General features: G+C 47.6%; 6 protein-coding genes across 7 annotated transcripts; 4 read left to right on the forward strand and 2 right to left on the reverse strand.

Annotated features, from left to right (window-relative positions):
• Positions 1-21: 21 nt before the first annotated feature.
• Positions 22-912, reverse strand: FOXG_10697 (uncharacterized protein; the record flags this gene model as incomplete). Its single annotated transcript, XM_018390171.1, has 5 exons — positions 22-206; positions 251-387; positions 435-643; positions 715-787; positions 845-912. The coding sequence occupies 5 exons, from the start codon at positions 910-912 to the stop codon at positions 22-24; spliced, it is 672 nt and encodes a 223-aa protein (XP_018248564.1).
• Positions 913-2071: 1159 nt separating this feature from the next.
• FOXG_10698 (thioredoxin 1) lies at positions 2072-4049 on the forward strand. Its single transcript, XM_018390172.1, has one exon. It carries the CDS (start codon positions 3065-3067, stop codon positions 3602-3604), a length of 540 nt encoding a protein of 179 aa, XP_018248565.1. The 5' UTR covers positions 2072-3064; the 3' UTR covers positions 3605-4049.
• Positions 4050-6698: 2649 nt separating this feature from the next.
• Positions 6699-8013, forward strand: FOXG_10699 (uncharacterized protein; the record flags this gene model as incomplete). Its single annotated transcript, XM_018390173.1, has 2 exons — positions 6699-7134; positions 7190-8013. 2 exons carry the CDS (start codon positions 6699-6701, stop codon positions 8011-8013), a joined length of 1260 nt encoding a protein of 419 aa, XP_018248566.1.
• Positions 8014-8604: 591 nt separating this feature from the next.
• Positions 8605-9900, forward strand: FOXG_20349 (uncharacterized protein). 2 transcript variants are annotated; one of them, XM_018400631.1, is made up of 2 exons: positions 8605-9079; positions 9131-9900. In XM_018400631.1, the coding sequence occupies exons 1-2, from the start codon at positions 8724-8726 to the stop codon at positions 9702-9704; spliced, it is 930 nt and encodes a 309-aa protein (XP_018248567.1). In that variant the 5' UTR covers positions 8605-8723; the 3' UTR covers positions 9705-9900. The 2 variants fall into 2 exon arrangements, with proteins under 2 accessions (XP_018248567.1, XP_018248568.1); XM_018400632.1 differs by having other exon boundaries at positions 8631-9805.
• A 465-nt stretch (positions 9901-10365) lies between these two features.
• FOXG_10700 (uncharacterized protein) lies at positions 10366-11187 on the forward strand. The gene has a single exon (XM_018390174.1). The coding sequence runs from the start codon at positions 10560-10562 to the stop codon at positions 10665-10667; it is 108 nt and encodes a 35-aa protein (XP_018248569.1). The 5' UTR covers positions 10366-10559; the 3' UTR covers positions 10668-11187.
• A 547-nt stretch (positions 11188-11734) lies between these two features.
• On the reverse strand, positions 11735-11992 carry FOXG_20350 (uncharacterized protein; the record flags this gene model as incomplete). The annotated part of the gene is made up of 1 exon (XM_018400633.1): positions 11735-11992. One exon carries the CDS (start codon positions 11990-11992, stop codon positions 11735-11737), a length of 258 nt encoding a protein of 85 aa, XP_018248570.1.
• Between the last annotated feature and the right edge of the window lie 1270 nt (positions 11993-13262).

Here is a 13262-nt window from a genome sequence, read left to right on the forward strand (position 1 = left end):
TAAGTTTGGGTTTCAAGTGAGTTAATGTGAGGTGAAGCTTACAGTGAAGGCACCCAATGCGAAGACGCCAATGAGGACAGCCTTGCGCTTCAATGGGAGCTGCGACTTGAGAAAGATTGGCATTGGGATGAGAATGATCATAATATCGGATGTAATGTTAATGACGGCGTTGGTGATGAGATGGTTCGTCGCAGCAGAACATTGAGCTATAACCGTTAGTTTGATTCAATTGAGCAGTGGTGTAACATACTGTTCTTTGGAGGAACAGCCCAGTACTGGTTAAATGGGCGACACCAAACACCAAGGTACAAGATCTCCATGATGACGAAACCAGCAGTGACATAGGCGGCGACAAACTTGACAGCCAAGTTCTGACTCAAACTCATTCTGCAATTGTTAGAATCGTAATTGAGCATCGGGACGAAGCGACGTACGTGAGGCGGTTGTACATGAGCAACAGGCAGTACTTCATGAGCCAAATGGTGACAATCTGCATCTGCTCGACGACCAAGACCCATTTCGATCCGTACTCTCTCGTTCTAATCTCCTCGGCATCGAGGACAACGTGTTCGCTGGGGTCGATGAGGTTACTGCTCGTTTGCGAAATAATCGACATGCCGACCATTAACACGGTATCGGTGAACTGTAACAATACAATTAGACAATTGCGCTGGTGGATTGGTGGTGGTGATGGTGACGGTGATGGTGACGGACCATTGCTACTACCATCAAGTAATCCTCAACTTGTAGCTTCTTGACTGAACCCAGTAACATCCGTCGTGATATCCTGTACCAGGGTCAGCTTCAAACCCAATTGATCCTTCGTGAAATGTATGTGTCTTACATTCTCGCAATGACAATGATCCACGATAGACTGTACCAAGTCCATATCTCAGCCTCAAACGCCGTCATTTTGTCGGTCGCACGTAATTAATTTGTCTACAAATCGGCTTCGTCTGGGTTGTCGGTTTCGGGGGGGATCGACGACGGGTGATTTCGTAGTGGTGTTGGTGTCAATTCGACGTGGAAGGGCTGTCGAGGATGCAACGGCGCATGACTTGGTCTGAATGAGACACTGGAAATACAAAAGAAAGACGGACGCAACGCAGCAACTACACAAGCAACGCGGGGGTGGGTTAAAGGGGGGAAAACGGGAAACCAAGAGCTTGGGTTTAGTTTTTATTATTTCCTCCGAAGGTGGAGTTTTTCGAGATTTGGGAATGAAAACCGTCTCAGGGGATCGGGGGGGACAAACCAGTTCTTTAGCTTGGTCTAGAGCTGACATTAGTCCCGGTTTTACGCCACTGATTCTTCAAGCATCGTTGGACCGAACAAAAGATGCGGGTGTCGTCGGTCCTTGGGAGAGGGCACATTAGCTGGGATGAGGCTCTGATTCGCTATCATCCTTGTCTCAATTCAGTGGGAACGAAGCTGCACGATCGAAGGAATGGCAATGCAGTTTTGCCACGTTTTGCAGGCGATTGTGATTCAAATGCTTGCAGGCATAGACGCAGGGCATGGGGGACCCCTTGATGCAAGCTGAGCCAGTAGATCATGTTACGTCTAGAACACCACCCTGCCCTGGACAAGGCCTGAACAAGCCCTGGAAGGATGGAAGCGCTCTTTTTTCTTTCGGTGGCGAACTAAACTGGCACAGTGGCGCCCAGCCCTCGCGTAACGTCTTCCCATATCCATTCCTCGGGTGCTCTATCAACGGATCATGCCCGCTGACCCTGTTTTTTATCTCCCCGAATAAGCTAGACGCTGATTTACAGTGGGCTCATGGCTGCCAATAGACTTTGCTAGTTTCCTGCGCCAAGCAACCGATCGCGTGGGCACCAGGGGACTTGACTCGGTGATCACTCCATGAAAGCCCTCCCCCCCAAGCCAAGGGAAGATTGAGCCGGATCGTCAGTAACAGAATTGTCTCAGCTCCCCTCTGTCACTTTTGCGCTTATCTTGAAGTTGAGACCGAGCTATCCGAGCCAAGATTAGAAGATTGATGGTCGCGATAATTACTGCTTCTATCCATAGTCCTGTCAAAGAGGAGCACAGATCCTCCCCACTTACCGAATGAGGCATCTCGAATTACGTGACTCGTGGGAGGCTTTTTCTTAACACTCTTTTCTTTTTATTTGAAGGGTGACATGTCTCTTTTCGATTCAGCTTCTTTGCATCAAAGCGTTCGCTTCTATGCAAGCCTCTTTTCTTAGCTATCGATTCTGGGTAAATGTTACCTGCTCTTTATCTCCTAGACCTTGCGCTTTGCTTCTCGGCTGCAGTCTTGGCTTCTTCAACATGTGGGTATCGGTAAACGATAACCTACCTCTTTCAAGTTCCCCGATATTATTCCCCTGAACTATTGCATTACACTTCTCAATAACTTGTGCTTATTCCATCCGGGGTAAGATTCATGGTCTCCGCGATAGCCAAGCAACGGAACCACTTGAGCTGTGTACTGTACCCTTATATGGTGGGTTATAAGGTGATCGGTCTCCGGAGATGATTCCGGTTTTACCTTAGCGAATGTCCCCGTATAGAGTCCTCTCCACCGCGGGAGGCAGCCTTAAGAGGGAGGTGATAATTGACGAAGGGCCGAGACTGGTAACATGTAACATGTTATGCGACGATTGCTGATTGATATTACGTACAGTAGTCAATTGATCGTTGCAGGGTAGTTTTGAGTCTGGGGCATGCAAGACACCAAAAAAGCAATGCTTAATATTTCCTTCTAGAATAATGAGCGGCGCAGTAGAAACCCGGTCAAACGCAAAATATCAGCTGCAACGTATAAGCAATGTCTTTTATATCCGTGGTTGGGGTCATTTGTCAGATTTTACAGAGGCAGGGAACCTTGATGATTTGCATTTGAGTTATTTTCTGTCTCGCTAAAACATTTCGTTGATCATAATTTGTCAAAGCTCGTCAGCCCCAAATCATGACATAATATGCTGTGGCTTACACGTGGCTCAGTAATCAACCTTGATGAAGAATCACCAAATTGCGCAACATCACGTGATTTGATTCCATTTCAAAGCGGCTCTTTGCGATTCTCTCAAGATCCATGAGAAAGCGGAGGCAGAGAGAAAATAAGGATATAAACACATCGCAGCCTCAACAACGCCAAGATTACTCACATCAACTGCCGAAACTAAATCGACTTTCATCTCACCGCATCTCAAAACTCTCATCAAAAACTTTGCCGATCTCTGTAGATCAATACCAGCAAAAAAACAAAATGGTGCATCACATCACTTCAAACGATGAGCTTCAAAAGCTCCTCTCGTCAACAACATATGTCGCCGTCGACTTCTTCGCAGACTGGTGTCCCCCCTGCAAAGCCATCGCCCCCGTCTACGAGCAACTCGCCACCAAGCACAGCGTCGACAATGTCCTCGCCTTTGCAAAAGTCAACGTAGACCACGTCCAAGACGCCGCGCGCCAGTACGGCATAACAGCCATGCCAACGTTCCTGTTCTTCAAGGAAGGGAAGCAAGTCGCTGTCAACGGGCAGGTTGAGATCAAGGGCGCTGACCCGAGGACTCTGGGGGCTGCTGCTGAGAAGTTGGGGGGACTAGCGCAGAAGAGGGTTTCTGGAGCGTAGAGTGAGGAGGGTTTTGGGGATTTTACTCCTGGGGATCGGCCCGTGGAGTTTGGAATTGTTCTTTGGTCTTGCTTTAGCGTGTTGGCAGGAATGCAGTCATTGTGGAGGGGGAAAAGTTAAGCTGGTGTGATGCTTTGAGTATGGTTAGTGACGGGACAAGGGAATAAGAAACATGTCTGTTTCCGGATGATTGAGTTTACGTGAAACGGGACTACAGGTGTATAGCGTCATTTGAGGTCTTTCTGACTCGATGACTTTGAGAACAATCAATAGAGGAATGCTATGAATCAATGTATGACGATGAATTATTATTCATTGGTTACTAATGTTTCAAGTTTAACCGTGATATTGCGATCGTCATGTCAAAACTCGGGGATCAGCATCGGTGACACGCAATGACAATTGACAGCGGTTAGTGACCCAATCGTATCCACAAAGTCCGGCCAAGAGTCCTTTAGCCTTCTAAAATGTTAAGATCAGCAGGATACTTACAGGGTCTTCCAAGGGTACGATTTCACCGATAGAATTGTGTGATTTGGTTGAAACTTTTGTTAACGTTCAGGGTAAGGGCCTCGTGAGACTCGTCCCAATATCGCTCAACTTCATGAGGGGATTATCGTTGAATCACAATTTGAGAACTTTTTAAAGGTAAATAATTGACATACAAATTAGGCACTAGTAAAAGAAATGTTCACTTTGAATGGCCATTTATCTATACTAAGGCATTCCGAGGTGATGCTTTTGACGTCGCCTGGATACGTCGGTATGAAGTCGAGGAATATCTGTTAAGAGAAACAGTCTATCTGAGTGAACAATGACCTGAAGAGCGTTTGGCCATGTAAGACGCCTTGCCAACGAGCAATCAATGAGAAGGACAGTGGAGGGCATTGTTCTCTTGGCATACCATTATAAGAAGGGAACGCGCTGCATCAAAGAACTGCCGCGACGCCTTTGGTGAACAGGATCTATGTGAACGGGGTCTCGATTCTTATACCTCCGCCACTGCAGATGTAGGTCGCGGGTTCAAGTAGGCTGGCAAAGGATTTTGATGGTACGGCTGTGGGTCGTCCCAGATCAAGTGAACGCAATGTCTGCTGTATTATTTGACATCGGAGTTACAGACGTGGGAGGTCGTAGGAGAACTTTTGTCTTGTGTTAAATCTTTACAAGTCTGAGCTCCTTATTCCATCGTCTGCATAAGCTTCGTTTGCACCGTCGACACTTGTCACCTGAAGAAAGGAGATTTAGAGAGGTATAGTAACTGATAGGCTTGCGACAGACTCAAGCAAGTTAGTGTTGAGCGTTCGGGATAGGAAGGAATTGTTGCCACTCCACATTGCTGTTCGCATGTAACTAGCCATGGAAGCAATTGAACTCGACATGTGGCGTGATGGAGTCTACTTTTGACACCGGAATCGTTCCTGCTGCAGTAGTGACCGTTGAAAAATCCTTTCCAACGTTGGCGAGATTCGTTGAAAGTTTGCGTCATCTTGGGAGGGTGCAGACATAGCTTTCGGCTCCATTGGCTCACAATTGACAGATCCTTAAGTCTTTCGTGGAGTGAAATGGCGAGGGTAGCAAGTGTACGTCTTTGCTGCGTCAAAGCCGCTAGCAACGATCGCTCCTGTTGCGTTCTGGTGAATGTCGAACCCTTCGATGAGCTGTAACAGCATGAACCTGAAGCTCTCAGATGTTGAGGTTTTGCAACATTTAGATCATCCTCTTGTGTATCGAAACTAAGCTCGGAGTCTCCTTCAGCACTCGGGCCAACTTCACTTTCGGTGTTAACGGCAGGCCCAAAACGGAGTCCGCCGGAGTTGACCCCGATGAGCTGCTACTGTCATTGTCGGGGGTCTTGAGCCTTTTCTCGGCCTCTTCACCCAAGGAAGGTTGAGTGGTCTTGCACATGACGGCCGGGATCGATTGAGTCTTGCATACTAAGAGTTGTAGGTATCAATGGTGGTGGTATCTTGCCGTTCTGGAATTTAGTGCGTATGGGAGTAAGTAGAGATGAACCAGAGGTTGATATGTTGTCATCTCTATGAAAACAGAGCCAGTCATTGTATCACTTGTTGAAGGGATAGCTGGAAGATATCCCTTGAGTCAGGAGAAGGAGGGAAGGGTTCGGGTAGTGAAGGATAAGGAGTTAGACATATGCGAGGATGGGCATATCTTAAGCATGACTGCAATGATATTAAGGGCGAGAGGAGCTCCAAGACTTATGTAAGTAGGGATTGAGAATAAGGGAATCCAAGTATGTGAAGTTGCCGGGATGTTATGCCTTTCGAACTGGTCGTGGCCGCGAGGAGTAGAGTGAATAGATAGTTAGGCACTTGAGATGGAGATGAAAGGGTGCAGAATATGTTACCTACCACTGCAGATGAGTTGCCTTATTTCGAGCTAACTGTCCAAATGTGCCATCTAGCAACGCATTCATTGCAAACACCGCGAATTTATACGTTAAAACCAGCCAGTCAGCCAGTTAGCCATGGGAACAGCCCAGCGACCTAGTTCCCCATTGGAAGCCTTGATAAACGCGTTGACACTGCCGAAATTCCTTAAGAACCTTTGAACAAGGCTCCTTTTGTATTGATTTGGCCCAGTTTTCATCTCAAGGTGTTCGTTTATCTTGACCACTGAAACGGAAGCCTCGGTCTTGTTCACTGCCGACCTTGATCACTTTGGACCTGAGCCTACGCCTTGACTCGTTTGAACTGGCACTGGCAGTAATATTATGGCCTCTATCTTCTGCTCTCATCGTACCAGTGGCATTGACGGTAAATACTCACTCTCCGCAACATCTGTTTACCTCAGTGACTGCACCTATTTCTACCTTCGTCTCGCATCCCTCTTCCCAACATCTCCTCCCACCTTCACTTCTTCCTCTCTGCACTCAACATTAACAAGGCCCTTCAAGGCGGAACTTGAGATATCGCTACTTTGAAACTTCCTTTCCATACTGAAGAGGAACTCAGACAACGCTGTCCATCACACAACTCAACTCCGCGGTACCAAAGGTACCAGCACGTCAACGTAAGTGCTCATCTTCCGCCCTGCTTCATCAACATCTATACTGACCGTGAAGCAATAGATGATGTCATCTTTCCCCTTTGGCGATCTCCCTACGGAGTTGAAGAAGAATGTGATCCTTAACGCCCTTCCTTCTGTCACCGCACCTCATCGATACTACCTATCAAACATTGCTCGTATCCATGAATACGTTGAAGAACAGACCCTCAAGGAAATACAGGACTCCGACCCAGTTATCGCTTCGTTGTCGAATCAGATCCGATGCCTCAAGGCCATCAACCCCCAAGATGGGACTGCTATCATGTCTAGCGTCGGTGGTGTCGAGTTTCGCCTTGACCCGAAGCACGACACCTTCAAGGCCATGGAAATGCGCCTTCCTGCCGTTCATCCGTCTGCGTCCTGGAACCCTCAAGGGGTCAAGGGCTATCATAAATACGCCCTGCCTTTCCAGAACGTGCTTAACGTTGCTTATCGAACCTACCTTGCACGAGGTCAAGCACGTAAGTAGACACCATAACCTCCGATGAAGAGTACCTTATGCTAACAGACTTACAGCACCCCCCGACGACGGATTGACTATTGCAGGTCCATCAACTGCCCCCGCGGTAAAAGTCCCCCCCACCTATTACAATATACCCTTTGAGAAAGATCTTCCGATCTTTACCCGCCTCCCAAAGGCCAAAAATCTGTCTCTGATCGTCGAGTATGCCGGTCGTGAATGGCATATTAACGGCTTCCAGATGAATGGGCCTGACGTTGTCGGTCGACGATACGTTCTGAACCGCTGGGGTCTTATTCGCTCTGGGGACCATTCTTATGTAGCCGAAGAATACTTTCGCTCCCGCCGCATTCCTGCCGACACCGGCATCGCATGGAACTTGCCCGGCAGAGACCGGCTCAGCGATCCCGAGGACCTCGAGGGCGTCCCAGTCCCGATCTCTCGCTACGGCATACCCAACATTGGCTTCAACGCCTATAGTCGAGGCAACATCTCCCTTGGCGGAAACTGGGCGGGATTTCGGTTCTGGGTCGACAACAACAAGGTTGAGTTCAGCCCACTGTGCTGGCAAGAGGTCGAGCCGCTGATTGGCGAGTACTATGGCCTCGACGAGCGTGGCTACAACACCTTCACCCCCGGACTCGTCGCCAGAGTTTGGGTTATCCGCTCGGAACAGGATCTTGAACCAACTGAGAAACCTCACCACCACTGGATTAAGGTTAGAGAGCCTGAGTTTGGCGATCCGGAGTGGGTTGAGCAGATCGCAGCGACATGGAAGATGACCCGCCAAATGCTCTCTCATGTTCGTGGCAGTGCCATTGAGGAGGATGAGGAGAGAAACGTCGCCGCGGATAACTACTGTTTCCAAATGGAGCCGTGATGATGTTGATGGAGTACCAGGAATGCAAGCTGCGGGAAACTAGTCCAGGTTCAGTGTTGCACAGAGAAAGTAGACTTGGGAACAGGCATGGATGAGTAGATCTTGAGGTGGACTCTTCCAGGACATCAAGCGTGAGAAAATGTAGCTTTGATAGAGAAGATAGTGAAGACCCAACAGCCTTGTAACTCAGCCGTATATTGCCAACCAAGCATACTTGAAATCAGCTCGTGTTGGGCCGTAGTAAGAAGCATACCCTGCTTAATAACGGGGATTATTATTCTTCCTCGTATTCCGGCGATTACTAGATACGGCTACCTTTAGCAGTAGTCCGACTCAACTGATTTTCTTTACATCTCTATCTATTTCATACCTACAAACAGTTGGTCGAGTAGCTCCGATGGTCGTCTGCGTTGCTCGATTGCACGATTCTAGGTTCTTGACGAGTTCTCGTTGAAGACCAAGAAAGCTTCTCCAATTCCGGACAAGAAGTCTTGGCTTTGCTGGCTCAACGAGTAATATCCTTGATATCAGCACAGCCTTGAATCCTTCATGCAGGATAGTGGCACGGCATCCCTGCAGCACTGTCTGCCTGATTTTCCAATATGAACGTACATAACAGCCAGTCAGCCCATTGTTTCAATTTCTTGCAAGCTCACCTGGATCATGCAAAGTAAGTAGGACTTGCACGACTTCTGTCGAATTCAGCGAAAATGACCGAAACCTTCATCACAACCTTTCCAACTACTCCAAGTCCGACATGGACTTTACCGCGCTTTACACCGCCGCCAGAATGTCTTGACACGAACAGCATATGGAATATGGAGACGGATTGTTATTCTGGCACGGCGCAAGGGCTTTACAGAACGACACGGACGTGTAACTACCTCTGGTTGGGGTATACTGATTATCCTCATACTACCGGAGGACCTGGTCTCGGATTGAATGGCTTCTGTGGTCCAGGCTGGAGACATCCAGCAACGGAGTGTCCTGTTGGATATACGCCTGCTCATACTGTTGACTACACGCCTGATGCAACCACTTCGCGGGAGATATTGTGTTGTCTAACGTTGGTAGACCTTCGTAGTCGTTTCTGGGAGGGAGACTGATTGATTGATAGAGGATATGACTTCGAATGGAGTAGGCCGACCCTGACAGATCAAAGCGGCAGTTCAGCAACACCTTACGATAAATTCTGTATCGCTTCCAATCTCAAACCATCAGGCACTTCACCTTTGACTCTAACAGCCTTCGATCTCTCTTCCGCAAGCTCTCTACAAACAGACATCCGAGTCTCAACGACGATAAAATTCGATCCAGAGAAAGACCTTCTCCTAGCATCAGCCGTCACCATATCATATCAGATCAACTCAGGTGGAACCACGTGCGTTCCTGACTGTGATGATCCGTATACAGGTGGTCCTTGGCCACGGCCTGCACAAACAGTTACTCCAGCTCCCGAGTCATCAAGAAGCGATTCCGGTTTAGTAGGATTAGAGAAACTTGTCTGGGTAGGAATTTCGTTTGGGATTGTGGTCGGGTTGGGGATTATAGCTTGTATTGGATGTCGTATACATCGTAGTAGGAAGAGGAAGAGAATGGGTGCCACGTCGGAAGCTCAAGGGCATGAAGGAGAAGTACAGGATCAAGATGCGATAGCCATGGAAGTACCGAAAGGGAAGAAGGTAGATTAATATCTTAATTTTAATAGTAATTGAGTAATTTGGTGACGGCAGGTTTGCAAGTAATAATGCCAAAGTTATATACGGAGAGAATGAAATGTCAGAGAAGAAAGGATACTAAGAAACTTGTTCTGGATGCTCAAAGACTGATCTAGGTACTGCCTCCAATGAAACACCTCAACGAAGAACCTTGCCGATCCTACAAAGTCCAAGCGATACCATGCCCATCGCACCCCAGTCCATAGCACCCCAGTCCATAGCAAAACCACAAGTCTCATCAACTCTACTATCTCAAGCACGGAATCCCGAGAAGCCATTCAGAGCATTGGAACCCGTTGATGACGATTAGATTTGATGTCCTTCAGTATAATGTGGTGGCGCAGCCTCGTTGAAGATCGGGGCTGTGCTGACAATTTGATGGTGGACACGGTCAATTTTGACCGAAGGAGCAGGGTTGCAGTCAACTGTCATAGCTTCTGATTGGATGACTGGACTCACACGCTTTTTGCTATCACATTCGCTAAACCAGCTTGAGAGAGAATCTGTAAAGTTTGGCTTACTTTTGCATACCCTTTGCAGTGGCTATGCTACATGCGCCGTGAAGGAATGGTTGGTGACTAAGTAATGAAGATGTTCAGATCGCTGGCTGTTGAGATAATCGAGTTTTGAATCAGAAACATAATACGTTGCCATCCCGTCTCTTCGAAGACTGGTTTCACCTCTCAGAACAGAGAGTCCATTGCAAAATCTCATGACCCTTCTCAGATCTAATATTCTATTGCAAGCTCATCAACATGGAAAACTACCCCCGTGAGACATACGGTCGTTCTTCGATCAATCCACGCAATTCATGCTCGCGAAATTCCTATGAAGAAAGTGACCGAGAGTCACTTTCCGAGCCTTTCAGCCCTACAGGCCTGCTCGGGGAACGATATGATCTGCTTAAACAGCAAATGGAGGCCAGATCACGAATAACCAATCCCAACGACAGTCCATTCACAAGAGGGCTTTTGGGATCTCTCGCTGAATTCGAGACTAGGGGCTACCGCCCTTCATACGACAGCACTAGAGCAGCAGGCGGATTGTCTAGATCAGCGTCAACGGCAAGCTCTTCGAATCGATACAGACCAAGACGAACACCGAGTGTCTCTTCCGTCCGAACAGACTCGATCTATTGCGCTCAGTCTGGTGTTACGCCGCCTCCTCTATTAGATATATCGTCGACGCTTCCCCAAAGGCAAGCGTCATGGCGAGACAGGAACTCGCAAGGTATCAGATCACCAACTGTTCAGCCACTGCTGAATTTACCTGAGACATCGAGCACCCAGTGGAACAGCTCTTATTCACCAGCGCTGGGTCGAAGCCATTCAGTTGCTGTTCGGTCTTCAAGTGGCTCTTGGGGCCCTTCGGGCAGCAGATCCGGCTCACATGTAACACCAGATCCCTCAGCTCTTAGTCGCCGAGTCTCTACAACTACTGCTCCAGCTCGACCTGAAACGTGGTATCAGGGTGATCGGGCTGAGCCGAAGCGTCGAGGGACGTTACGGAGCTGCTGAGTCCTATGCCAGCATTCTGTTGTTAGAGGGACAACAACAGTTTCACAATAACGTTAATTTGGAATGCGACTTATGAAAAGAAATTGTATTAATATGAATAAGTCTAATTGATCTTCATGCGCCATAGCAAATGCCATTTTCTCTTCCATTTGCGTCTGAACTTACCTTACCCCTTGTCCACCGCAAAGTAAAGGAATTCGGGAGCCACAAAACCACACAAAGGAGAGTATAAGGAAAAGGCCAGAAGAGACAAAACGGACTTGCCCACTAAGGATATCTGAATAGGGTAAAAGGACATGATTCGGTCAAGGGGAGGAAACCGATGATACTGCTGATGGAGTCGTCTCGACAATAGGAAATGCGCTTGCGTTTGCGGGAACCATCTTCAGATGCTTCGCTTTCACTTACTCCGAGATCCAGAAAAAATCATAAGTAAACGATTACTTCATACCATCATGATTTGCACACCATGAGGTCTCGAAACCTTTAGTCCTCGTGATGGTAATGGTGCGTAAACCACTTCTTCAGGCGGTGAGCCACCCTTCCAAAAAGCCTATGCGACTTATTTCCCGGTTCTTCTTCGTCAGAGGACGTGTCTTCTTCAGATGATTCATAGTCAAAGTTTGTTGCGTCTTGCTTTAGCCATTCGATAAGGCGCTCGTTGACCTCGTCGAGGAAATCGGAAGACATTGCCTGTGGGTTATTTCTCGAAGGCGTTGGGCATTCTTCAGAAGGGCGAGGCATTGTCGCTCGTCTGACTTTGTCAAACTTTAATCAATGCCTGTTGGCTTGGGCGTCGAGTTGAGTTGAGTTGAGTCGAGCTGGGTTGGGTTAGGTCGGATCGAGGTGGTTCATAATCGAAACGTGGGAATAAAGAGACAAGTTACCGTCTTTATCTCCACCAGACATGAATGTTAGTTATAGCAATTCTAGTCAGCTGTTTAGTTGTAAGCTGCAAAACACTGGAATTTGTGTGAAGTTTTGTTCTTTGTCTAAATCAGCTTGTTCAAGACTTTGATAGCTTTTGTTCAGTGAAGCTGAGAGTTCAAGGGGTGTGTTCCATTGAGGTCGCAGGATTTCAGCCTCAAACCTCAGATACAGGCCTAAGATGAATTTGCCAGTGAAAGTGGCCACTCGGATACAGACGTACGGATGTATATGGTGCCCCCGTTACTGTTAGCAGTTTCCAGCTTCATCGGCGTATTGACCAACTAGATAAGGTTGAAATCGACATTAGCTCTCGGCCGTTGACGGCGCGCTGCAAAATGTCGCATTTTCAAACGACGGAGACACTTGAAAGTGAGAGAAACTGTAGTTATTTGTCAAGAGTATTTATTGTTGAGAACTGATCGGATGTTCCTTGTCTTCGTCGAATTCGTTGCTATCGTTTCCGAAATAAGAAATGATAACGCCGAATTCGGATTGAAAGAGAACTTGCTAGGGACCGTTAGCGAGTCAGATCCGCTAAACGAAACTGGATATGGTCCTTGATGGATCCCGTTACACAACGGTGACCGTGCAGGTCTTCGTTTCACCACTATAGGGGCACCGCTGCCTCGGAACCGAAGGCAACTACACTGCATGAGAACATTATCAATGGAGGACTGCTTCTGTATAGTGAATCTTGGTACCGTCGGTGTCGGAAGTGAAATAGATACCCTTTTAATCAAACCTCGCCGTCAATATCGCTAGAGCAAATTCAGGGTATGCAAGACTGACCTTAATTTCAACGGTGGAGGTCGGAACACTCGGATCTCCCCTGTTACCTTTCTCTCACAGCTATTAAGGCGAAAGTCTTTTGACCAAAGCCATTTATATATTTCTTCAAAGTTGGCTTTGATGTCAATTATCTAGATGGTCTCGGCGACCGAGAATTTGCTGGCTTCGGCAGCAGTGCGGTTATTAGTCGACTGGCAGTGTATGACAGTGCGTCGAGGTTATCACTCTTCAAGTTGAAAGTGAAACCAACATTCTTTTCACGGTCAGCAGAGTAACTCTAGTTAATGCAATAACG

Source organism: Fusarium oxysporum, chromosome 7, assembly GCF_000149955.1.
Source record: "Fusarium oxysporum f. sp. lycopersici 4287 chromosome 7, whole genome shotgun sequence".
Lineage (NCBI taxonomy): Eukaryota > Fungi > Ascomycota > Sordariomycetes > Hypocreales > Nectriaceae > Fusarium > Fusarium oxysporum.

Coding starts and splice junctions, on each gene's coding strand:
- FOXG_10698 (XM_018390172.1), top strand. CDS start 3,065: ATGAGAAAGCGGAGGCAGAGAGAAAATAAGGATATAAACACATCGCAG.
- FOXG_20349 (XM_018400631.1), top strand. CDS start 8,724: ATGACCGAAACCTTCATCACAACCTTTCCAACTACTCCAAGTCCGACA. Junction 9,080..9,130: donor GAGATATTGTGTTGTCTAAC/GTTGGTAGACCT, acceptor ATTGATTGATAG/AGGATATGACTTCGAATGGA.
- FOXG_10700 (XM_018390174.1), top strand. CDS start 10,560: ATGAAGAAAGTGACCGAGAGTCACTTTCCGAGCCTTTCAGCCCTACAG.